Here is a 27,106-nt window from a genome sequence, read left to right as displayed (position 1 = left end):
GAGGAACTTAAGTCAAACAACATTAAGTGACTTGCCCAAAGTCACAGAGCTAGTAAGCATCTGAGGCCAAATTTGAACTTGGGAAGATGAATCTTCTTGACTCTAGGTCCATCATTCTAACTACTGTTCCATCTATCTATCTGTGCAGGGGATACCAAAGTAAAAATAAAATAATCCCTCTTTTCCATGGTGGGATTCAACAGGAGAAAGAGAAGGAAATACTTGGATAGTTGTATCCTATACCTTGTAGGTCAGGTAACTCCTTAATATCTTAGGTAATTAAGCCACTAGGATATATCAGTATTCAAATGTATTTTAGGACACTCCAAGAAGACCAAAATAATAATTCCTGTAAATACCCAAATGATAATATTAAAGTGTGACTTCTAGATGCCAAGAAGTAGGGTTAACAATTGGTGAATTACTATCCCCAAAATATACTGATAGATCTTACAAATAATTTAACATCTGCAAATTTTAAAGAGTTGTTTACATTCTTGGGAGAGCTCTGTGAGAAGACTTCAAAGGCCTAGGAAACAAAAAACAATGTTGTTTGATTATAAGGTAAATTTAGATCTTGGAAAAGGAAGACTTTTCTAAGAAGAGGCCATTGTTAAATATACCCATGAGTTGTTGAGGGAAGATACCTTGAGGAAAAGAAAAATATAGAAGAAAGATAAGTATGAAAATATGTATAAATATTCTCTGTGACAAAGGTAAAGATGAATATAAATATGTAAAATAACATGTCAGGAGATGAACATAATAAAGTACACTGTGGAGAAAAAAGAGAGTCTAATAAGATAAAAAAATCTGAGTTTACAATATAGAAAATTTTAATTTATGGATAGAAAATTAGTAAATATACAATTATATATTTCTGTAAATATTAATAATCTATAAGTATTTTAATAATTATGATATATTTTTAATCCCTGAAGAATCTACTTCTACTGATGTCTTTAAGACCAGGATAAAGTCACTATCTGAGACCTAAATCATGTTGCCAGAGAGATTATTGGGCCTTGGAACTAGTGAGGTAACCTGAAACTTTTATCTTCTTGGAAGTTATGTCAAAGAAGAGATGAGCCTTATCATAGAACTTTAACTTACATTAATTTGAGTGACCAGAAGACTTTGCCACGACTGCTTTTGGGATATCATCATAATCTATCTATAACAAGTAGATATATTTAGTTTTTCTAAAAGTAAGAAGATGGATGAGATAATTATTTTAGGCTTATTATTCATGGACACCCCAACTTATTTTCAATATGATAATCTCTTTGTTTTACACAAAATAATGCACCACAGAATTTCGGAACTAGGAAAAGACCTCAGAGATCTTTTTTTGCCATATCTGACCAAGAATCCTTCCTAAAACTGGCTGACAAGTAGTTAGTTAGCCTTCATTTAAAGAATTCAGGAGAGGGTGAAACCACTACCTATCGAGGAGCTCCATTCAACTTTTCAATAGATCAGATTGCGAGGAAATTTTATTTACATCAAACAGTAAATCTGCCTCTTGGCAAATTCTACCTATTTTTGCTTTCTAGAACCAAGAAAAGCTATTAAAACCCTTTTCCATTTGATTGCTCTTCTAATACTAGAAAATAGCTATCCCGTTTTCTCCAGGCTAAATAACTCCAGTTCCTTCAAAAGATCCTTGATATCTTGCACTAATCACCTTCCTCTAGAGTTATTGTTAAGTTATTTCAGTTGTGTGTCTGAAGATTCATGATTTGGGGTTTTCTTGGCAAAGATAATAGAGTGGTTCATCATTTCCTTCTTAGTCTCAATTCCCTTCTCTGTTAGTTCACTACCTAGTGGATGTTTAGTTCAATGGCCAGGACCAAACAAAACAAGTCAAAGTCCTCTTTCATGTGATATCTCTTCAAATACTTGAAGATAGCTATTGGCTCCTCCCTAAGTCCTCTCCTTCGGGCTAAATGTCTCTAATTTCTTTACATTTCCAGTTCCTTCATCATAAGGCCAACTTTTTTTGTATCTTTTCTAGCTTATCAGTGTCTTTAAAACCAACCATGATACTCATCACAATAAAACTTTGACAGGGGAAGTCTGAGTAGAAAAATCTTTCTTCACAATTTTCCAGAGAGCAGGCCTGAGAAGATCTACATTTGATTCCTCAGTGTTAACAGTCCTATGATTATAAATGGCATTCACTGAACCCAGTTCCAATAATTCATTAAGTTATGGCAGTAACTATGACCTCATGAAGGCAATACCAATGAACCAGAAGCTCTTTTGGGTTCTTCCATGCTAAGAAGGCTTCCAATATGGGCCTGATGATGAAGGTTACATCTGTCATGGGAGGACTAGCCTCATCACTGGGTTGATGGCAAGGTGACAAAACCAAACACCAGGATAAACTCTCAAAGTGAGAGTGGTTGTAATCTATCATGGTAGAAGTAAGGAATGCCTTAAAAAATCATTTATTAAATCCTCATGGAAAAATACTGCTCTCAAGGAGATCACACTCTAAAAGGGGGAGATAATACATATAGGTTTCTGCTGTGAGTCAGATGGACAAACTGAGTGGAATGAAATTTTCTTTATAGATCTTCAGTTACTAAACCAACAAAAACCACAGACCCTTCAATTATATCAATATTCAATTATTGTTGTTGAGAAAACTTCTTAAAACCTAATGCCAGGTTAAAAATTAATTAATTAATAAACCACTTCCCACAGCATGATGTAGTAAGTAGACCCAAGAAGACCTTGGTTCAGGTTCTATCAGGTAATCCCTCATTGTCTCAGGCAACTTGCTAGAACCAAAAATTGCAGAGCAGCTGGTAACTTGCATTGATAGGAGTTTCTTCACTTTTTTTTGTTCCCTGTAACAACTAAATCATAAGACTGTTCATGATGATGATGATAGTGGTAGTGGTGGTGATGGTAGTGATAGTGGTGGTGGTGGTGGTGGTGGTGGTGGTAGTGATGATAATGATTATGATATTCCTAAAGTATCATTCTTCTAGTTCATTTGTAACTGAGGTCCTAACAAATCTTCTTTGATAACCTGTTGTGTTCGGTAAGTCCCGGTTCTGAGGCACATAGTTATGATGTTTTAACAAGCTGTCTTCTACCTGGCCCTTCTCATTGAAAACATGAGATACCTCCTAAGACTAGCTAAGCCACTGGCACTAACCCCGAAAGTAATGTACCGTTATATACCAGAATAACTCTAAAAAGACTTTTGTTCCAAAAGGTCACTGATAGAAATAGCTACAATATGTTTTCCTTGCAGTGGGAAGAAGGTTGAAAATGTCTCTAACCCAGGTTTTCTGATTACCTGCTGTCTTTGCTTTTCCAGTTTGCACGCTGACAATAAGCACTCTGAGGAGAGTACTACAAATATAAGGCTTCAAGTTCCCTGAGTCATCTTGATAAAATAAACAGGAAATCTTAGGGCATCTGAAAGTGGGTAGAAAATAAAAGTGAGAAAAAACAAATTAGTGACAATTCTTCCTTCTCCCACTACCCCCTCAACCTTCCCCCCACCCCAAGCTCCTAAACACATAAACAGATCAGAAGGTTTGAGTTCAAATATCTACTCTACTATTTTCTATGTGATCTTGGACAAATCACTTAACATAACAACAATTCACATTTACGTAGGATCTTATGGTCCACAAAATGCTTTTCCTACAACAATCCTATGAGGGAGACAATACAAGTATTATTATTTCCATTTTAAAGATAAGGAACCTAAGGCTCCAAGAGATTAAGTGAGTTACATATGATCACCCAGCAAGTGTCAACCAAACTACAACAAAGTCCTCTAACTCCAAATCTAGCAGTTCATTATGCTCATCATTATGCCAAGTAATTTGGAGTCTTGGTTTCCCCTTTTATGAAATGGTAAGAATGACTTTTGGATGACATCCTGAAAAGGACTATTGTGAGAAAAGCACTTTATAAACTTTAAATTGCTTATAAAAACATGAGCTATAATAAAATGTATCTTTCAATAATTATTTTTATATCTACATAGTAGATGGTATCTATAAGGAAAATGCTACAGGCTAAGTAAGTGCTTCTTAATTTGAGCTAGGGTGAAGCATGCTTGTTTTTTTGGGGGGGTTGTTTTGGGTTTTTATATAAATGCTTAATTGAGACAGACAGACAGACAGAGAATTGTGGGGCACTATCTCAAGCCATTGACCTAAGACAAATGCCCTGTGCTTGCTTTTGTTTGTTTGCTTGCTTCAAGACCATTTAAAAACTAGTGATAAAAATAAATATGACATCCCTTTCCATCTATATCTTTATTTATAAAATTTTTAAATGAATTTAGCTTTAATATGATACCACACATTAACTTTCTAGAAAATACTTTTGAAGAAATATTTTAGGTAATTCCTTCCACATTATAGGAAGGGCATTGATTAGTTAGAAATTATTGAGAGGAGGACAACCAGGCTGGTGAAAAACCTTGGGTCCACTCCATATGAGATTCAGTTGATGGAGCAGGGAATATTTATCCTAAAGAGTATTCAAGGGGAAGGAGATAGCGATGCTTCAAGTATACAAAGAGCTGGCATATGCTAGAGCATTAGACTCATTCTTTTTTGGTCCCAGAAGGTAAACTTAAGAGTAATGAGTTGAAGCTGCAAAAATATACAGTTAGGCTTGATGTAAAGAAAAGTCCAGAATTGGAATGGAGGCAGTGAATTCCAATACCATCTTCAAGTATAGACTGCCTGACACTTCTCGGTTGTGTTTTGAGGGCACTGGCTAGATTAGAATGTCATGGAAGTTCCATGCAAGTCTAAAATTCCATAATTAATTCGCTGACTACCCAGTTTAGTGTCTTTATCATGGCTATATTTATAGCATGGAAATTGATGTAATAACCAAGATGCTACCAGGAGATGGCAGACAAGGATAGCTCTTAAAAGAAATCCTAGCCAAAGCTCATTGGGTTTGCTCAAGAGACTGAATACTTTGTTTGAATAGGAAAATAAAGTGGTCATTGTGTCCACTACCATGATAATTTTGTGAAGTGGCTAATAATTCACAAGTGGAAAATAAAATGAACTCCAAGGGCCAAATCACAGATATCCAATTGATGCATCAAACTTAAGAGCTGTGAAGTATCCTTGAGAAATCATCTAGCTCTTTCCTCTGCACTTAATTCATTAGATAGTTGTTTACTCTATTTGAAAACATCCCCAGGGAAGAATATTCTACTGTTTGTCCTTTATAACTCATGTCAGGGATTAGCATGTCTCTCACTGGCAGAATTCTTTCTCATGCCTAATCTACATCTTTCACTTTATAGTTTATAGGAGCAGTGTAGGAATTGGGATCCTAGAGGAACAAAACTATCACTAAAATGAGCCCCTTAGTTGTATAAAGGGTAGAAGTGATGCCCAGAGAAGACAAATTATTTTTCAAGGTGACAAAAAAGGCAGAAGTTGGACATCATGAATCTAGAATAAATAATATAGAGAAATAATTGTAGAAATGGTTTTCATTCTGCCTTGCAAAGCTGTTGATTGGCTTTGTACTATAAGCTAACCTATGAAGCTATAAAAACCCAAACTACATCCTAAGAAATTAAAGCTATTCTCATTCCAAAGGATCTTTCCTATTGCATTAATAAATAGGTTTTCCTTTCTGTTCGGTTACTCGCTTTCTGATTTTAAGTCTTATAGATTTGATTGTTAGTGAGATTCACCCTGGGCTCTCATGAAACTCACTTTGGGAAATTCCCCCAAATTAATATAATTTTTCCTTAAAAAGGTATTGAGACCATAATAAATTGGTTGGCTCAAGGAACTAAAGATTCAGCTACTGACATAACTTCTTGATCATTTCAGTAAAAAAAGAGTCATTTGGAGGAACTCCAGACATTCTCTTGATGTTAGAAAATAGAAAGCAACTCAGGGAAGAGAGCTATATTGAGATCCCTTTCTAGTTCACTAACCAATTTATAAAATGAGACAGAGTATTTGAAATGTTTTGCAAGTACTTGTTCAATTGTTTCAGGTGTGTTCAATTCTGTAAGACCCCGTTTTGGGGTTTTCTTTTAGAGCAATTTGTCATTTCTTTTCCAGTTTATTTTGTAGATACAGAATCTGAGCAAACAAGGTTATATGATTTGCCCAGAGTCACATTGCTAGTAAGTGTCTGAGGCCAGATTTGTACTCAGTGAGATGGATTTGAAGAACTTCAGGTCCAGCACGCTATCCATTGTGCCCCCTAACTGCCCCCAGAAGGCACATCTTAGAATGCTACATAATAATAATAATAATTAAGATAATTTTTAAAACATTTAACCTGGAGATGTGACTTTCTCAAGGTCATATAGTTAGCAAGTGGTTGAGCTGGGACTTGAATTCAGGCTAACTCCAAACCAATTCTAAGTGTCCTCAATAACTATCCTCATATATTTTTCCTCTTGTGACAAAGCAAGTCTTCTTTCTTCTTTAGTTAACTATGGAATGACCTATAAGTGTCTCATTTTGTTCTAATGTTAAATCTGAATTACCAAGGGACTGACCTAAGGAAGACCCACCTCAGAACAAATTGATGACTTTATGTAGGAATGAAACATAATGATCTCCCTGGACAATAAGCAATGAAGTGGAATGTGAACCAGGGCTGCCTTTATGTTCCTGGGGGTGCTTTTGTTGATGCCTTAACTTTAAAATAGTGATTCTTACTGGGAGGTGCTTCCTCACTCTTCAGAAATTAGAAAATAAATTGCCAATGGTCATTCACCTAGGAGAGGGTGATGAGAGTATAAAGAGTATACTTAAAGAGTGAAGAAAAGTTGCAGTGAACTCTTTTAGGCTTCCAAAAGTGTTTCTTTTTCCCAAAGACTTTCTGTTTAGTTATTTAAGTCACTTCCATGTTCTACTAGAGGAATTCCTTGGCATTCGGCATATTTTCAAGACAGCCTAGAGCAGTGATGGGCAACCTTTTGAGCTTGGTGTGTCAAAATTTGCCCAAAAAGCAAGCATAACTCAGGTGGTATGTCACTTTTAGAAAAAAACCATAATTTTGTGATATTTATAGTTTAAATAACAAAAATGTATAATTGTAATATATAACTGTATTTAATAAACCAAAAACTAATTATTTAACTGATCTGCTTAGTGACTTCTTTGTTCATCTGTCAGTTGGTTTCTTTTGTTGATCTTGATATTATTTAACTTGTGTGGAGTGCTGTGAACTAAGATAAGTGAGGGGGAGGGGGAATTCTTTAACTAACCTGCCTATTAGTGACTTTTTTGTTGCTGAATTTGATTGGCTAAATCTTCAATTGAAGGTTGGTATTTTGTACACTTCAAGCCCAAGCAAGTGCTACTAACTTCATCTGTCAATCTGTTTCTCTTGTTGTTTTTGATATTAATTAATGCTGAGAATAAGGCCTCACAAAAGTACGTAGAGGGAAAAATTGTGAGTAAAGCCATTGCTATATTTTTCAGGATGCTAAAAGTGTCTGGTAATCTGTTCCAGGCACCCCTCCTTTGCAAGTGGGCCAGAGTCCCACCCAGCCTTCTGCTTGTCTGGCCTGGCCTCAGCTCACCCGCCACAGCCAGCTGGCCCAGGGGTGCTGAGATCAACAGCTGCCACCCACCAGCCTGCCTACCCGCACATACTCCTCCTTCTTGCCAAAGTCAAAGGAGTTATAAGTTAAGCTTCAAAGAAAAATGTGAATTGGCTACAAACCACATAAGAATTCCTGGAAGAGCACAAAAAGGATTTTCAAAACTTAAGAAAAGTAGAGGAAAATTTGGGGAAAGAAATGAGAGTGATGCAATAAAATTATGAAAAAAAGTCAATAGTTTGGTAAAAGAGGCACCAAAAAAACTGAAGAAAATAACATTTTAAAAACCAGAATTGGCCATGTGGAAAAAGAGGTACAAAAATTCACTAAACAAAAGAACTCTTTAAGAAGTAGAACTGACCAAATTGAGAAAGACTTGTACAAAAGTCCAGGGGGGGAAATGCCTTAAAAATAAATTCTAGTATTTGTGTAAGCTAATGATTCCATAAGATACCAAGAAACAATAAAGCAAATTCTAAAGAATGAAAAAATAGAAAAAAATGATGAAATGTCTTATTAAAATAACAACTGACCTATAAAATAGAGGAATGATGACTTTAAAAGTATTGGACTACCTGAAAGCCATGATAAAAATAAAAGCCTAGACAATATATTTTAGGAAATTATGAAGGGAAATTGCCCTTGTATCATAAAAATAGAGGATAAAATAGATCTTGAAAGAATCCTACCACCTCTTGAAAGAAATTAAAAAATGAAAACTCCCAGTAATATTAGAGACAAATGTCAGAACTCCCAGATCAAGTAGAAAACATTGCAAATAGCCAGAAAAAAAAAATTCAAACATCATAGAGCCAAGTGAGGATAACATAAGATTTACCAGATTCCACAGTAAAGAATCAAATGGCTTGGAATGTGATATTCCAGAGGGCAAAGTGGCTAAATTAAAACCAAGAATAATCTATCTAGCAAAACTGAGTATAATGCTTCAAGAGGGAAAAAGAATATTTAATGAAATAGAAAACTTTTTTTTTTAAGCCTTACCTTCTTTCTTAGATTGAAAAACCAAGTATCAGTTACAAGGCAGAAAATTGGTAAGGGCTAGGTAATTGGAGTTAAGTGACTTGCTCAAAGTCACAGAGCTAGCAAGGGTCTGAGATCAAATTTGAACCCAGGATCTCCCATCTCTGACACTCTAGCTGCCCCTGAGATAAAGGACTTTCAAGCATTCTTGATGAAAAGCCCAGAGCTAAATAGAAAATTTTACTTTCAAATAAAAGAATTGAGAGAAGCATAAAAAAATGAAAGGAATCAAGGAATCATAAGGGAATCACTAAGGTTTAAAGTATTTATATTCCTTTATGAGAAAGAGGTACATGTAACTCCTATGACCTTCATCATTATTAGGTAGTTAGAAGGGACATACAAAATCAGAGGGCATGGGTGTGAGTTGATTATGATGGAATGATTTTTTAAATAAAATTAAGGGTGAGAAAGAAGCAGTGGGAGAAGCCAAAAGGAAGAGGGAAAATGGGGAAAATCATTTCACATAAAAGTGGTTCAGAAGAAAAAGCTTTAACAATGGGGACAAAGATAGTGGATGATAGGCTATGCTTGAACCTTACTCTTATCATTATTGACAGACATATTCAATTGGGTATAGAAATATATCTTTCTCTAGAAGGAATTAAGAAGGGAAGGGAATAAAAGAAGAGAAGGGGACTAATAGGGAAGGATACATGAAGGAAAGTAGTATTTAGAAGCAGAACAAACTTTTGAGTAAGGACAAAGTAAAAAGAGAGAAAGGCTAAACAGAAAAATAGGAAGGACACACAGTTAGTAATTACAACTGTGAATGCAAATAGGATTAACTCACTATAAAATAGAAATGAATAGCAGAATAAATTAAAAACCACACTTCAACAATATGTTGTGTGCCAGAAACAAGAGACACAAGAAGAGGAAAAATAAGTTGCCAGAGGAGAATATATTATGCTTCAGCTGAAGTAAAAAAAAATGGGGGTAACTATCATGATCTCAGACTGAATAAAAGCAAAAATAATCCTAATTTAAAAGGATAAGCAGGAAAATTACATTTTGCTAAAAGGTACCATAGACAATGAAGTAATATCAATACTAAACATAAAATCACCAAATGACATAGCATCTGAATTCTTAAAGGAAAAGTTAAATGAATTACAGGAGGAAATAAACAATAAAACTACACTAGTTGAGGACCTCAACTTTCCCATCTGAGAGCTAGGTAAATCAAACCATAAAATAAACAAGAAAGAAGGAGATGAATAGAATTTTTTAAAGGATATATATGAGAGGTCTCTAGAGAATACTGGATGGGAATAGACATGGGTATATCTTTTTCTCAGCTATACACAACACCTTCACAAAAAATAAATGAGTATTAGGGCATAAAACAACCAAAAAAAAAATTGGGCCTCACAACCATGTGCAGAAAGTAGAAATATTAAATGCATCCTTTTCAGACCATAATGCAATAAAAACTATATTTTATGAAGGGCCACGAATACAGACTAAAACTTAATCGGAAAGCAAATAATCTAATCCTAAAGAATGAATGAGTCAAGAATAAATCATAAAGCAATAAATAAATTCATTAAAAAGAATAACAACAATAAGCCAAAATACCAAAAATATCTTTTAATACTAACATCAATAAAATGAATAAAGAGCAGAACAAAGAATTAGACATATAAATTTTTTTTTTAAACTAGGGAAAAAAAAACAAATTTCAAATCTCCAAATAACATCAAATTGAAAATCCTGAAAATCAAAAGAGAGATTAATGAAAATGAAACTAAGAAAACCACTGAACTAGTAAATAAGGCAAGGAACTTATTGGGGGCAGGGAAATAAAACAGATAAACCATTAAAGTGGTTTGTTTTTTGAAGAAAGAAGAAAACCAAATTACAAGTACCAAAAATGAAAAAGGTGAATTCACCACCAATGAAGGTGAAATTAAAGCAATTATTAGGCACCATTACCCAGTTATGTGCCAATAAACCACATAATCTAGGTGAAATGGAAGAATGTCTATAAGAATATAAGTTGCCCAGATTGACAAAAAAATGGAAATAAAATACTTAAATAATCTCATCTTAGAAAGAAGAAATGGAACAAGCCAATAATGAGCTTCCTAAGAAAAAGTCCCTAGGACAAGAAGGAATCACTATCAATTATTCAAAGAATAATTCATTCTAATGCCACATGAGACAAAGGAGTTCTAGCAAAGATTTTTATGACATAAATGTTGTATTATACCTAAACCAAGAAGAGCAAAAACAGAGAAAGAAAACTATAGATTAAGTTCCCTAACTAATTTTGATGCAGAAATTTTAAAGTACTAGCAAAGTGATTATAGCAATGTATTAACAAGACTGTACATTTTAATCAGGTAGAATTTATACCAGTAATACAGTAATTCAATATAGAGAAAACTATCTGCATAATAGACCATATCAGTAACAAAAACAACAAAAATCATATGATTATCTCAATAGATGTAGAAAAGTCTTTTGACAAAATACAATACTCATTCCTATAAAAAAAACATTAGCAAAGATAGAAATAAATGGAGCTTTCCTTAAAATAATAAGTAGTATCTATTTAAAACCATTACCAAGCATTATCTGTAATGAAGATATTCTAAAGCCTTTCCCATAAGACAAGGGGTGAATCAAGGGTGTCACTATTACTCAATATTGTTCTAGCAATGCTTAGTAATAGGAGAAGAAAAAGAAAGTGAAAGAATTAGAATACCAATAAAGAAATGAAACTATCACTTTATGAGTGATTTATTGGTATACTTAGAGAACAACTATAAAACAAAAGTAATATCTAGTATAATAAAATATAGTATATTATAATTTTGTAACATAATATATAATTATACTGTTATATTAAATATATAGTAAAAATAAATCAGAATTTAAAACTTAAATTTTTAATAACTTAAAGTTGCAAGATATAAAATAAACTCATATGAACCATCAGTATTTCTATATATTACCAAAAAAGTCCAGCATCAAGAAGTAGAGAAATTCCATTTAAAATAACTGCTGACCATATAAAATACTTAGGAGTCTACCTTCTAGGGCAGATCAGGAACTATAGGGACACAACTGCAAAATACTTTTTGCACTAATAAAGTCAGAATTGAACAACTGGAGAAACATAAATTGCTCATAAGTAAAGTAAGCCAGTGTAATAAAATGATAATTCAACTTAAATTAATTTATTCAGTGCCATACCAAATTACCTCCAAAATTATTTCATAGATTAAAAAAAAAAGAGTAACAAGATTCATCTGGAAGAAGAGGTCAAAATATCAAAGGAATCAATGGGAAAAAATGTGAAGGAAGGTGGCCTAGTGGTACCATATCTCAAACTACATTACACAGTGGTAGTCATCAAAACAGACTAATACTGGGCTAATACTAGGTAAGAAATAAGGTGATGATCAGTGGAACACATTAGGAGCACAATATGCAGTAGCAATTGCCTATATAATCTACTTTTTGATCAACCCACAGATCTAAGATTTTGGAACAAGAATTCACTATTTGACAAAAAATTACTAGGAAAATTGAAAAGTAATTTGGCAAAAACTAGGTATGGGTCAATAGCTCACACTGTATACTGACATAAACATCAAAATAGGTACATGATTTAGACATTAAGAATGATACAAACAAACAAAAAAAAAAGAATGATACAAACAAATTAGGGCTGCATGGAAAAGTTTACCTTTCAGATCTATGAATAAGTGAAAAATTTATGACCAAATAAGATATAAAGAACATTATAGGATGTAAAAAGGATAATTTTGATTACATTAAGATGTTTTTGCACAATCTAAACCAATATAGAAAGAAAGAGGGGGGGAGTTCTATAGCAAATGTCTTTAATAAAAGTTGCATATTGATGTGCATTTAGCATTTTGTTGAGTTTTTTTTAACAATAAATTATATTATTTTAGAATAGTGTTCTGAAATTGTCATAGGTTCATAGATTTAGAAGATTATATTATTTTAGAATACTGTTCTGAAATTGTCATAGGTTCATAGATTTAGAAGTGGGAGAAACTGTGAGTCATCATATCCTTTGCCAATGTTTTACAGAAGAGTAAACAAAGTCACAGCTATTTTCAAAATAAGAAGACTTTTTAATTTCTAATATAGTAAATAACAATAGATATTACCCATATAAGACAAAACTCTGGGGATGGGGTCTCAATAATTTTTAGGAATTTAAAGAATTTCTAAGACCAAAAAGTTTGAGAACTGCTGGACTAGGAAATTTATTTTAACCTTTCATTTATTAACATTCTGTGACTATCATGTCAAAAATTCATGTACAAAACTTCATCATGAAGTAAAGTAATGAAAAAGGTTTAAAAATCAGATTCCAGACAGAGGGCATTCAATAGGTTTCCAACAGATTCAATAGGAAAATGGTATTATGGTTAGATAGAAAGCAGAATGTGGCCTTAATTTTCAACTTTTTGGCTTATTTTGTTTTTTACTGCTTCCTTGATATGGTTAGAAAGACAGAATTATATAAAGAGTACAGTGAAAGACTAAACAGGCTTAGCAAACTAAATGATTTGAAAAAGCCACATTCTTTTAACAAATCTACTTTGTCATCAGTTCTTTCACTTGGACAATTATCTGTGTCCCAGAAGAGTCTGCATTAAGCCTAACCCACTAGATCCCAAGAGAGTTCTATAAATTTGATGAGCTAACGGAATTTTTCCGGGATCACAGAAGATAAACCAGACTATCTCAACTACTCTTTAGCAAAACATCTGTTCCTCAGGTCTTCACAGTTCTATAGGGTTAACCCTACTTATTACATGTTCAGTTTCATTTTTTGTTATTAGAGAATTCATTGCATGAGCTTTTATCCCCAAAAGCTTTGCTTTGTTGGAACTTGAGAATCATTTCTATTTCAAATGGACCCTTTTTTTGTGAAGTGAGCTATTCAAAACTGATAAATAATGTTTCAGATTTCATCTGTATAGGAAACTCCCACTGGTGAAAATCCCTTTTTTAACAAAGATAAGAATGTGATGTACAACTATATTCTCAGAGAGCTGCACAGTAACACTAAAAATGGTGACATGACTAGAGTCACCCAGGCAGTACATATCAGAAGCAGGTCTTATATACAGGAATTTCTGGCTTAAAAGTTGACTTTTTGTACACTACAATGTTCACAGTCTTTTTCTAATTGCATAAATAGAAATCCTCTCCCTAAATAAGAAATATCAGAAATGTTATTTGTAATCATGTTGCATAAAGAGCAGAATTGGAGATACTACAATTTTCTTTCTCCAAATCTCCTACCAAGAATGAAATCCCTACCTCCCTTCAAAGTTCCACTAAAATGCCATTTTCTACAAGCCCTCTGCCTCCCCACATTATTAATGCCTTCTCCCAAATTATTTTGTATATTTGATATATTTAATATATTATGTTATTATATTAATGTATAATTAATTAATATAATAATTAAATATTATATATTTAAAATATATTTAATATTTCCTGGTTCATGTGTAAGTTGCTAATAAGATCCTTGTGAGCAGGCCCAGTTCAATTTTTCTCTTGCATTCCATCATGCTTTATATATAGAAGATGTTCAATAAATATTTCTTTAATAGATTAAATATTTCAATATTTGTGGAGAGAGATACACTATAAACTTGAATGCATTTTTTTCTGACTCAAATTTACCAAAATATGTTCTAATTAACTCCAAAGATGTGTTGAGTGGCACATGCTGGGTATTTTAAGAACAGCGAATACTGGGAAAGGTATTTATACTCAGAATTACTTTGTATAGAGGCAGCTGGATGGCTTAGTGGATTGAGAGTCAGGCCTAGAGATGGGAGGTCCTAGGCTCAAATCTGGCCTCAGATACTACCCAGCTGTGTGACTCTGGACAAGTCACTTGATCCCCATTGCCTAGCCCTTACCACTCTCCTGTCTTGGAGTCAATACAGTCAATACAGAAGATAAGGGTTTAAAAAAGCAAAAAACAAGAATTACTTTGTATGCAAATGATAAGAACATATGCTAATTATTTAATTATGAAGCTTTGGTACTTCTATAACATGAAAAGATGAAGGACCAAGGAAAGTGGCCAGTAAATCTGCATCACTGGGACCAGAACCCACATCTGGACAGTTCCAAAAATCCATCTTTTCAGCAGTGAAGACATTGTACCCTTCAACAGTAAAAGGAAAAGTCATACTGATGGAATCATGAGCCCATGAAATACTGATGTCATTCTTACCTTTTTGGGAAACAAAATTTGAAATAGTCAGAAATTACTTCTTCACAATCATTTGCAGTAAGATATTCTGTCTTTCCTTGTTTCAGGGTCTCCGTACTATTGTGGTCAAGTAACCAGCATGTTCCTAAGATAGAGCAAAGGAAATGTGTTCTTACAATATCAAATAAATACATTGAACATTTTTCATATTTTGCTCCTATAAACTCTACAACAGACTGGTTTATGGGAGTTATATCTTCATTCAAAAGATATTTGGTCAAGGAGGCTCAGTGGATTGAGAGCCAAGCCTAGAGACCAGAAGTCTCTTCTGGGTTCAGACACTTCCTAGCTAGCTATGTGACCCTGGGCAAGTCACTTAACCCCCACTGCTTGCCTAGCCCTCCCCATTCTTCTGCCTTGGAACCAGAAGGCAAGGGTTGTTTTTTGTATGTTTGTTTGTTTGTTTTTCTAGATGTATTTGGTCTAGATATTTTATTTTATTGCTTTAGGAAATCTTAATGCAGATCTGCAACTACTCTGCAATTTGGAGTTTTAGGGAGCTGCCTGGAGACACTCAAAGGGCGGTGACTTAAGGAAGCATTTGTCACAAATGAAATTGAAACCAAGGTCTTGACTCTGAAGCTGCTCCCTAGGTATAATGACTTTCTAGCTGTAGTGGTGGTGATAATGATGATGATAACTAGCATTTATATAGCTTAGCACAGTGTCTGGTCCATAGTAGGTACTTAATAAATGTTTATTGCTATAATGCTAATAAGTATTTATTGATAAAGTGCTTTAAGTTTTGCAAAGCATTTGTTATTGCACTGGATCATTAGAATCATAATCATCATAGCAAACATTTATACAGTGCTTATATGTGGCAAGCACTGCACTAATATCTTCACAATGATCTAATTTGGTCTTCACGACAGCTCTGGGAGGTAGGTATTGTTTTTATCCCCAGTTTGACAATTGGGCAAACTGAGGCACAAGGAGGTTTAAAAGTGTTTTTCTCAGGATCACACAGCTGGTAAGTGTGTGAAACAGGATTCAAACTCAGATCTTCCTGACTCCAAGTCTTATATTCTATTCCACAACCTTGCCACCTTCATATTGTGTTGTCTTTTTCTGAGTGAATTTTTTGTGTGGTAGGCAGCATGATATGAGAATCTCTTCTCAGGAATTGCTTTTTTTTTTAACTTCCTGATGTTTCCTAAAACTTTCAGACTTTTTTGTCTTCCCAAATCAATTTAATTTAAGCATCTAAAGTCTTTCCCTAACTCTAAAATATTAAAGTCTTGGAAGACTTGTGGGAAAGTGCATTTTGTGATGCAGCTAAAGGTATGGATTTAAAATTGAATCTTAAGGAAATCTGGGAATGACAAACTCTAGCTTTTCACAACATCATGTATGCTTGCTTTTGGGGTCAGCAGTATGGAGCATAATTTAAAATACATCAAATAAGGAATGAAGAGAAGATGCCAAATCCTCTGCCTCACTGTCAGTTTAGCTGATGTTCTATAAATTTTCCCCTTACAACCTTGCTCTACCAGAGGGACCTTACAAAACATCATGACTTCTCTGGGCCACACTTTCCTCATATGTAAAATCTGGAGGCTTAATTTGGTAATCTCTAAGGACCTTTTCAGTTATTTTTTTAAAAATTGTTCCTTGAGTATAAATAGAATCTATAACTTCCTCCCAATGCATGAATATACTTGCCTGATTTGAAAAAGATTCTTTTTCTAAGGAGATAATTATAGGCCTCAGATAATTTATAATATACTTTTAGGCACAGTTACCTATTGTGTATTTGAAACTTGTAGTTAAATAATATTATTTTGGAGGCAGCTAGGTGGCTTAGTGGATTGAGAGCCAGGCCTAGAGATGGGAGATTCTGGGTTCAAATCTGGCCTCAGACACTTCCTAGCTGTGTGACCCTCAACAAGTCACTTAACCCCCATTGCCTAGCCCTTCCCCCTCTTCTGCCTTGGAGCCAATACACAGTATTTATTCTAAGAAGGAAGTCAAGGGTTAAAAATGAATAAATATTATTTTAACTGATTTTTGTTTAACTATTGATGTAGCTACATATAGAGGTAGGTGAATAAACAATTGGTTAAAATCTAAGGAATGTGTTTGTACCTATCTACAAGTTCTTTGACTTAACAGGCCAGTGTCAAAATAGATTTAATTCCTTTTTAAACTGCGATCATTTGCTGACAAGTCTTCTGATTCCAGCTGTAAAATACCTTTGATCTAATTTGCCACCTGTGGGCGGCAAAGAGGGAGATCTGAAAGGGAACAAAAGCTGGGAATTGAGGAAATGCATTATTTTCAAGATTCCCTTGAGAGGCTTTAAAATGTTCCACTCAACTTTTGTAGAAATCAGATGCAGTTTTGGAGGGTGGAAGGGGAAGAAAAAAACAATAAAACAAAATCTTTTAGAGACCAACAGATAAGACAGATTTAAGAGTCTCCTGTTAAATGGCACCTCACTTCCAAAGCTGATAATCTATAAAATATATTCCCAGTTAAAATAGTATTTATATGCATAACCTCAAAATGGCAAAATACCACTAGAAGTTTTTTCTCTCTCTTCTTTCTTGGTTCCTTGAAGCATCCATAATAGCTAACATCTCATGCAATCTTCACAATCATTTTATGATGTATAGTATAATTATTATTATTTTTACTTTATAGAAAGGAGAAACTGAGGTACAGAGAAGTAAAATGACTTACTTAAGACCACACAAGTGGCAGGAAAAGAACTAAATACTAGATTCCTGATTCCAAATCTAAGTTTCTATGTAAGGTTTGTTTTGTGTTAAGTAGACTAAAGGTTTCTTATGAAGGTTGGGCTTCAGCTGATACTTGAAGAAAGCCTGGGAAGCCAGGAGATAGATGAGAAAAGAGAAAGTTTCAGGCCCAGAGCTGATAGATGGAGTATTATGAAAAAGGAATACAACTAGTCATGCAAAATTAGTAAAGCAAAGAACTGTACTGTCTTTGGATTCCAAGTTCAATATTTTTCACAATGTATCCATTGCCCCAACTAATAAGTTTAGTATCTCTTCATCAGATTTAAAGCTTTTAAAGCTACAGTAGCTATTACATGGTAAAATATATACCAACAACTAATATTCAATTAAACTGAAGGAGTATTTATTAAATTTCTGCTATGAGTAAAGGCACTGGTAGGGATACAGAACCAAAAATGGAAAACAGCCCCTCTGCTCAAGAAGGTTAAACTCTAATGGAACACCAGAAGTAGGACACATTTTCTTCACATGATACATGCAGCACATAGTAGGTATTTAATAAATGTTTATTGAATCCAATTGTGACTAATTATTTTTTGTACATATAACAAGTTGTTATATCTCTATTGTTCCAAGAATGGAAAACAACTTTCTTTATTGCCAGGATGGCAGATCAATCAAAAGCCAGTCCTTCTAGAAGGTAGGACCTAGTATTTGCATGTAAATTGATCCAGTGAAGCTCTTGGACCTTGCCAAGTTCCTCTATTTAAACAAAGTTTGATTGCCTATGCAATGAGTCAGTTCCTACAGCAATGTTAGTAAACAATACCTCTTTATTATTTCCCTTTATTTTTGCACTATAAGCCAATCAAGTAAGACCAGCTGTTCCAAGTACAAGAGGACACCTGGTGAGCTCTAGAATTTACAAAGAGAGGAAAGGCAGAGAAAAGAAAGATAACATCTAAATAATTAGTCTAATCAAATTAACATGCCATTATATACCAATTATCCAACACGACAGAAAGAAAATTAGAATAATTTAAATCACTTTACCCAGATTCATCAGCTGCCATGAAAATAAAAAGGTGAAATTCCAGGCACATATATAGCATGTGTGTTAGCCTCCATAGCTCTAAGATTAGGAAGCAGGTCAGATACTTTTAATATGCATATTAGAAAAACAATCCAAGCTTTCATAAAAAAGAAGTCAGTCCTAAAACATTTACTAGTTGGCAAGTGCTAAGGCACAGCAACAGATAAGAAAGAATAAGGAATCAGAAGTCAGCTTGCTCTTGCTCACTAATGTAAGTTGCTCTATACTCTAGCCCTACCTAAAGACCAAAAACAACAGCTCTGAGAAGAGCTTTAAGTCAGGTCAGAAGTGAAGGATGTGATCATCTGAGAATAAGGATAGCAAAGGAGAGAACCCATAGGACAGGATTTTTCTCATCCCATTCAAGATACCTTCTCAATTCAGCCACTCCAGTGTTAACAGATCATTGTGGAAATACTTCAACATTAATTAATTTGCTCTCTCTCTTTTCTAAACAGATGCATTCTTAAAGGAGTGAGCAGATAAAATGTCCCCCTGCCCCCAGTACTGACACATCTAATTGAACTCCCAGGGAGACTTCATTCATGTAGGGATGGGGAAGAGATAATGTATCTAATAATATCAAAAACTAAATAGATAACAAGTTATAAATCTGGAGGTTCACAGACTGCTTTTGGATCACAATTCACAGGTTAATAATATTGCTACCTCCTCATCCTCCACAAATAATAATAATCTGGAGGTACAGTATATACTCTTTTTGTAGAGCAGAGCTTCCATAAAAAGTGACTCCCTAAAACAATTATACAATATATGGAATGGCTATTTTTTAAAAATAATAGCCCACATTTTAGAACTGGGAAGAAAAGAAATGTTTATCTTTTATATAAACTGCTGATGATCTTTAGCATTCCAGTTTCTAAATCCTGATTCAAGCTTACTGGTTTTTCAATTACTAGAACTTAGCTTTTTTCAGCATCTTTTAACTTCTGTTGCCTGTGGTGATTGTGTGCATTCTTCTGATTTTGTTCATTACCCTTATCAGTTCGTATGCATCGCCCCCATTTCTATGAATTCCTTCTGTTTGTCATACAAGTCATTTTCAGGAGGCTTTCACTGATAATAGTATTTCCTTGAGTTGGGAGGTATACCATACACACACCTAATGGAGCAAAGTTCTAATGTTTTCTTTCCAACTCAAATGTTTTCATTCTTACTATTTCAAATATTTTGTTGACACAGTAAACTGGGCAAAAATCATAGAACTCAAACTCTAAGAAATGTCTCTTTCACTTAGATTTTTGATCTGTGCCCCTGGCACTCTTTAGAATACAGAATATCACAATGGCTTTCAAAAACTACAACTTGTATTTAGTAACAGGAAGAGTTCAGGATTGCCACTCTCTTAAAATGTTCTTCCAAAGATTATTGTCTAGAATAAGTTGGAAGAATGTGTTGGAAGAAAGTGGGGGGAGGGGGGAGAGCCAAAACATGTATTTCAAAAGTTTTCTATTTCTAGTTGATTTTACAAGCATCTTCCTTTATTATAATAATGAACAGTGCCATGTACAGAAAAAGATGCATTCCAGAAATTCAAACACCCTCTCTTAGCTTATTCTGATCACTTAAAGAAATGAATATTGTTTTACAAAGTTTATCATTCCATTGCCAGGTTTTTGTCCTAAAGACATTATAAAAAGGCAAAAAGTGGTAGAGAGGAAAAAGGGCACAGCCATACATAAATCTTAACAGCTACTTTACTTGAAAAGACAAAAAATTGTCTTTTTTTTGATAACCTATTTGTCTGACAATTAGAACAGATGTGTAAATGATGGTATATTCATGTAATTGAGTATTATGGTGCTACAAAATGGTAAATGTAAAGGTTACAAGTAAATATAGAAAGGTATATATTAAATTATATAAAGTGAAATCAACAGTCAGAATAATATATCTTAACTACATTTAAAATATATATATAAAACAAAGATAATCGATTTTCAAAAGTAAGCTAAGGAAATAATTTTAATGATTATTATAATTTAAATTTAAAACTGAACTTGAAAATGAAGAGACCAAGGTTCTAACCCTGGCTTTTCCATTAAACTAAGGTATGTCTTTAGGGCAAATAATTTAGTTCCTTGGAATTTCAGTTTCTTCATCTAAAAAATGAGTTGGTGGGAGTAGGTAATCACTAAGATACTTTCCAGTTCTAAGATTATACTAATTTTTGATATTCAAAAAATTTTACTATTTTTTTATTTTCCTTCAAACAATATTCTTGAACAACTACTAACATTATTCTTGTACTTTGAACAGTAATCTACAAAGGATAGACATTTTTTGACTAAAATAAGATACTTAAAATATTTTGTATTGCTCACAGGATTTACTTTTATTCTATACACAGAGTGGGGTGACTAAAGTCTGAAGGATATAGAGACCCTTAGGAAATAAATAGAACAGGAATAAATTCAATAAGTTTTTGTAAAGTTGCAAACTTACCATCCTCTGAGTCATTCTTTGAATTGTTCCCAAGAGCGGAGGCTACCAAAAGGATCCAGACAAACCCTGCTTGGCTTAGTAGTCTCCACCTGTGCTTCCAATAACCTCCTTCCATGGGGACAACTGCTCCTTCATTCAATATGGAATGAGCTGAGGGAATAAGGTGCAAGTGAGAAAATCCCCACCCCCTTATTCTGTTTGGGGACTAAAGCTGAACTACCAAACAAAAGCTTCCTCTTTCTCATCCCAAAATGAAGGTGGCATTAAATGTGGCTGCTTCCCCTATTCTTTTTTAATTTTTTTAAATAACAAATTCCCACATGAGTTTTCTGAAGTTATATGATCCAAATTGTCTCCCTCCCTTCTTCTCTCCCTCTGAGAGCTGCCAAGCAATTCATTCCGGGTAATGCATGTATTATCACATAAAATGTTTCCATATTATTCATTTTTTGTAAGTGAATAACCTTATAAAACCAAAACCCTAACACATATACCCAAATAAATAAGTGATAAATCATATGCTTTCATCTGCATTCCACCAGTTCTTTCTCTGAAGGTAGAAAGCATTCTTTTTCTTAAATCCCTTAGAATTTTTCTGGATCATTGTATTGCTGTTAGTAGCAAAGTCAATTACATTTGATCATTCCACAATATTGCTGTTACTATGTACAATATTTTCCTGGTTCTGATTATTTTACTCTGTATCTGTTCATCTAGGACTTTCCAGCTCTTTCTGAAATCATCTTGTTCAGCATTCCATCATTCCAATAGTATTCCTTCACTATCATATATTACAATTTCTTCAGCCATTCCCCAATTGAGGGACATCCCTTTAGTTTCCAATTCTTTACCACCACAAAAAGACCAGCTATAAATATTTTTGTACAAACACGTCCTTTCACATTTTTAAAAATCTCTTTGGGATAGAGACCTACTAGTGGTATTACTGTATCAAAGGGTATGCATTATTTTATAGCCCTTTGGGCATAATTCCAAATTGCCCTCTGTATTAGAGGGATTGTTTAATTGTAACCGAGGAGTTCAGTCTTTTAGTATAGAGAGAGAAAGGAGAAGAGTGGAGACCTCCCTTCTTAAAGCGGGGTTCAGGGGAAACAGTTGATGGCTCAGAGAGGAGAGGGGGTTTGAAGATTTCCCCCCTTTTACCTTCCCTCCTTAGCTAAGGCTACTCTCCCAGATTTTTCTGATCCTCTTGTCCCCCCTCTACTACTCCAGACCAAAGGGTCTCTTCTTGATCCGTTCACTCACACTTGATTCACAGATTGGGGAAAAGATAACTATTTTAATGTCAACTAAATCAGAATAATACAAAGGAATAACTAGCAGGGAAAGAATGGGAAAGGAAAGTGGGGGAAAGGGGGTCACTGTCTCTAAACCCCTTTTCCCTCCCTCCTCGAGTTTAGGGGGAACTCAGTCCTTAGCCTGAGCCCCCTGAGAGAAAAGTCAGGTTGACTCACCCTGGATTTGGTCCCTTGGTCACAGTTCAGACTCAGGGCAACAGGAGCTGAAGTAACGTCAGAAATAAATTTAAAATGTCCTTCTCAGGTTTCCTCTTCAATAGTCCTTTCAATTGGGAAATGTTGGGGGGAAAGATTTCGAGTCACAGACAGGAAAAAGTAAGTAACCCTCAGTCTTTTTCAACCTTCTCTTTTCAGCTTCTCCCAACTGAGAGACCAACTCCTCTCCCAGCCAGAATCTTCTCCTCCAGATTCCAAAGTCCTGGGGCCCCTCCCCCATCGAGGTGATCAGTTCCACACACTCTTCAGCCTGACACTTTTCTTATGTGCCAGCCTCTGTCACACCTCCAGAATGGTTGAATCAATTCACAACTCCACCAGCAATACATTAGTGTCTCAGTTTTGCCATGTGTCCTCCAACATTTATCATGTTCCTTTATGCCATATTGGTCAGTCTGATAGGTATGAGATGGTACCTCAGAGTTGTTTTAATTTGCACTTCTCTAATCAAGAGAACATTCTTTCATATAATTATTGAAAGATTTTATTTTATCTGAAAACTGCCTATTCATATCCTTTGACCATTTATCAATTGAGGATTGACTTGGGTTCTTATAAATTTGACTTAGTTCTTCATATACTTAAAAAATGAGTATTTTATCAGTTAAATTTGTTATAAAAATTTTCCCCCAGTTTATTGCTTTCTTTCTAATCTTGGTTGCAATGGTTTTGTTTGTACAAAACCTTTTTAATTTAATATAATAACAAGTATTCACTTTACTTTTTGTAATGTGCTATCTCTCTTTTTTGGTCATAAATTCTTCCCTTCTCCATAGATCTGATAGGCAAATTATTCTATGTTTCCCTGATTTACTTATAACACTTTTTGTTTAAATCTTGTACCCATTTTGATCTTATCTTGGTATAGGGTGTGAGATATTGATTGAAACCTAATTTTTGACATACTGTTTTCCAATTTTCCTAGCAGTTTTCATCAAATAGTTCAAAGCTGAGATTAGATTGCTAAGATCATTTACCCCTAATTTATTTCATTGAGCCATCCTTGTATTTCTTAGCCAGTACCAGATTGTTTTGATGATTACTGCTTTAAGGTACAGTTTAAGATATGGTACTACTAGGCCACCATCCTTCACCTTTTTTTATTAATTCCCTTTATATATATAGATATCTTGACCTTTTGTTCTTGCAGATGAATTTTTGTTATGATTAAAATTGAGAGACTGGTCATGGGTTTTATTATTTTAGTAATCAAAAAGGAAAGAATGAGCCTCCAGTTTGTTAAGGCCTAAACCTCCTTACTGCAGAAATCACTTTGTGTATCTGATCTATCTCTTTCTCAGAAGCCCATAGACCCTCCTCCTTCCCTGTGCAACCTTTTAAGTTGAACTAGCTCCTCCCTCCAAAGCTAAGTTGCACACTGACTCATTTGGTTTGGATGTGCAGGGGATCCTGGACGTGCAGGCTATATCCAGAGGAAGATGTCACATTTGGAACATCAAAAGGGTTGAGGGTAAAATTTCCTCACACATTGTTGTTATTTTTTCTAGTTCTATAAAATAATTTTTGGTAGTTTGATTGGTATGGCATTGAATAAGTAAATTAACTTAAGTAGGATTGTAATTTTCATTATATTAGCTCAACCTACCCATGAGCAATTAGTGTTTTTCCAATTGTTTAGATCTAGATTTATTTCTGTGAAAAATATTTTGTAATATTTGTCTAGGTAAATAGATTCCAAGGTATTTTATATTGTCTAGAATGATTTTAATGAAGTTTCTCTTTCTAAGTTTTTCTGCTGCACTTTGTTGGAAATATATAGAAATGCTATTGATTTATGTGGGTTTAATTTGTATCCTGTAATTTGACTGTTATTATTTCAACTAGTTTTTTAGTTAATTTTCTAGGATTCTCTAAATACACCAAGATGTCATCTGCAGAGTTTAGTTTCCTTATTACCTACTTTGATTTCTTTTTCTTCTCCAATTGTTGCATTTCTAGTACCATATTAAATAATAGTGGTGATAATGGGCATCCTTCCTTCATTCCTGATCTTGCTGGGAAGGCTTCTAAGTTATCCCCATTGTAGATGACACTTACTGAATAAATGCTACTTATTATTTTAAGGAAAGATCCTTTTATTCCTATGTTTTCTAGTGTTTTTAATAGAAATGGGTGTTGTATTCTGTCAAAGGCTTTTTCTGCATCTATTGAGATAATCATGTGATTTCCATTACTTTGATTATTGATATGGTCAATTATGCTAATAGTTTTCCTAGCGTTAAACCAGCCTTTCATTCTTGGTATAAATCCCATCTGGTCATAGTGAATAATCCTTGTGATATATTGCTGTAGTCTTTGCTGGTATTTAAGATTTTTTGTATCAATGTTCATTAGGAAAATTGGTCTATAATCTTGTTTCTCTGTTTTTGGTCTTCTTGGCTTAGGTATCAGTACCAAATTTGTGTCATAAAAAGAATTTGGTAGGACTCCTTTGATTATTTTGCCAAACACTTTCTATAATATTAGGATTAATTGTTTTTTTTAAATGTTTGATAGATATCCTAGTGCAAACATCAACAACATGGAAATAGGTTCTGATCAAGGACACATATAAAACCCAGTGTAATTGCACGTCGGCTACGGGAAGGGGAGGGGAGGGGAGGGAGGGGAGGGAGGAATAGAACATGATTCTTGTAACCAAGGAATAATGTTCTAAATTGACTAAATAAAATTTAAAAAAATGTTTGATAGAATGCATTTGTGAACCCATCTGGCCCAGGGGATTTTTACTTAGGGAATTCATTGGTGGCTGTTCAATTTCTTTTTCTGAGATGATATTATTTAAGAATCCTCTTCTCTTCTTAAAAGGAATTCCTAATAGTAAATCAGTTCTCTCCTGGGACAAAAATACCTAGCCCTCAAGAACTTCAAGGTCTTAAACCACCACCAACTGTATTTGCTATAATGATTTCTCTAAGAAGTCTTTTTAATAAGTGGCTTACTTATAGAAGGAAAGGGATGAGCACTGGACCTTTCACTTACATAGTTGGTGTATAAAGTTTCTTGAATGAATTAAAAGACAGAAGTCTATCTTTTAAATAGTTTCTGTGACTCATGCGGTTTTTCCATCTGATTCATTATTAGAACATCTATTATTTAGGGGTAGACCTCAGGTGCTTTGTTTCCTTCATTGTTCATTTAAAGAAGAAACCCAAAAACAGAGTGATTAGGACTCCTTCATATTTGTTACTGAATTCCCTAGTACCTAGTGTAAAGGGAAAAAAGGGGTTGATTATATAAAAAGGTTGGACTGGATTATTTAAGAGTAGGATTGCTGGGAATTTATATTAATTCCAAAGAGATTTATTTACAATTTATTTACAAAATATGGAAAGAATAAAGTGGGAAATCGGGGAGAGGATAGGGTAAGATATCTAGCCTAAGCACTAAGTAATTTACTCCCAGCCCCTGACTCAACCGGAGTTCTCGCAAGAGGTAGGTTTCTCCTGAGGCTAGTTTCTTCAGAAAATATTCAGGAAAGGAGTCAGCCTTTTCACTCACCACATATCAGTCCAAAAGGAAGAGATTTAAGAACAGCCTCACCAGGAACAGGGTCACAAGTCCAGTCAGCATATTCTTCTCCATTCTCCAACTCAGAACTCCTGAAGAGGCCAAAGTCCAAGTTGAACTCCACTCAGGAAGTTGACCCTCTCTTTTAAAGATATTTTCTTTTGTGTCACTTCCTGTGCCGTCCCCTAATTTTACATCTACCAATCACAATTGAAGCTTTTCTTTAGGACTGCCCATGGGCAGTCAGTTTAATTCTGATTCGTCACCCACTGTTGCACACGTGGGTCACAGACCTCCCCCACTCAAGTGTGAATAGGGTGTTTACATCTTTGGAGATTAAATCTAAAAATGGGCAGGGGAGTTAATTTAATTTTCATACGCAGGGAATTTAATTTTCATAAACAGGGAAGAATTAATTTCAATTTTACAATCAGGGGAGAGTGAAATTTAATCTTCACACTAGCTAGCACAAGCATGCTGATATACACAAGACCTGTTGATGAAATAACTCACATTTATATAGCTTTTGGGTTTGCAAAGCACTTTCCTTCTAGCAACCCTTGCCTATGGAAGCAGTGATGATAACCAGGGATGATTTAAATTCAAGTTTTATCTTGTCTAACACTACACACTACTGCTTCCCTCAAAGTCTCAAGTCTAGTAGAGTATACTGAAAAAAGTACTAGATTTTGAAAGGGAATCCAAAAACATGGATCAAATTCTGGGCCTGCCTAGCTATAATTTCACCTTTTTAAGCTTTTCTCCTGACCTATAAAAAGGAGGGTTTTCAATTAGATGATTGTTCTAATTTTAAGTGGAAAACCTGAAACTAGAACTCAGGCTCTTCTTCCCATTATC

The 27,106-nt window shown here is 34.4% G+C and overlaps 1 protein-coding gene across 1 annotated transcript in view; it reads right to left on the bottom strand.

Annotated features, from left to right (window-relative positions):
* LOC130455473 (uncharacterized) overlaps nt 1-25,481 on the bottom strand; it is a 49,245-nt gene extending 23,764 nt beyond the window's left edge. The window contains exons 1-4 of the mRNA XM_056804863.1: nt 22,658-25,481; nt 21,183-21,332; nt 14,880-15,003; nt 3,317-3,438 (exon numbers count right to left, since the gene is read on the bottom strand). Of these exons, the coding sequence (XP_056660841.1) occupies nt 3,317-3,438; nt 14,880-15,003; nt 21,183-21,297 (361 nt within the window). The 5' untranslated portion in view covers nt 21,298-21,332; nt 22,658-25,481. The remainder of the gene's footprint in view (nt 1-3,316; nt 3,439-14,879; nt 15,004-21,182; nt 21,333-22,657) is intronic.
* Nucleotides 25,482-27,106: the final 1,625 nt, after the last annotated feature.

Source organism: Monodelphis domestica, chromosome 7, assembly GCF_027887165.1.
Source record: "Monodelphis domestica isolate mMonDom1 chromosome 7, mMonDom1.pri, whole genome shotgun sequence".
NCBI classification, from domain to species: domain Eukaryota; kingdom Metazoa; phylum Chordata; class Mammalia; order Didelphimorphia; family Didelphidae; genus Monodelphis; species Monodelphis domestica.
The sequence above is the reverse complement of the archived record's forward strand: the minus strand, read 5'-3'. Positions and strand labels throughout refer to the sequence as shown.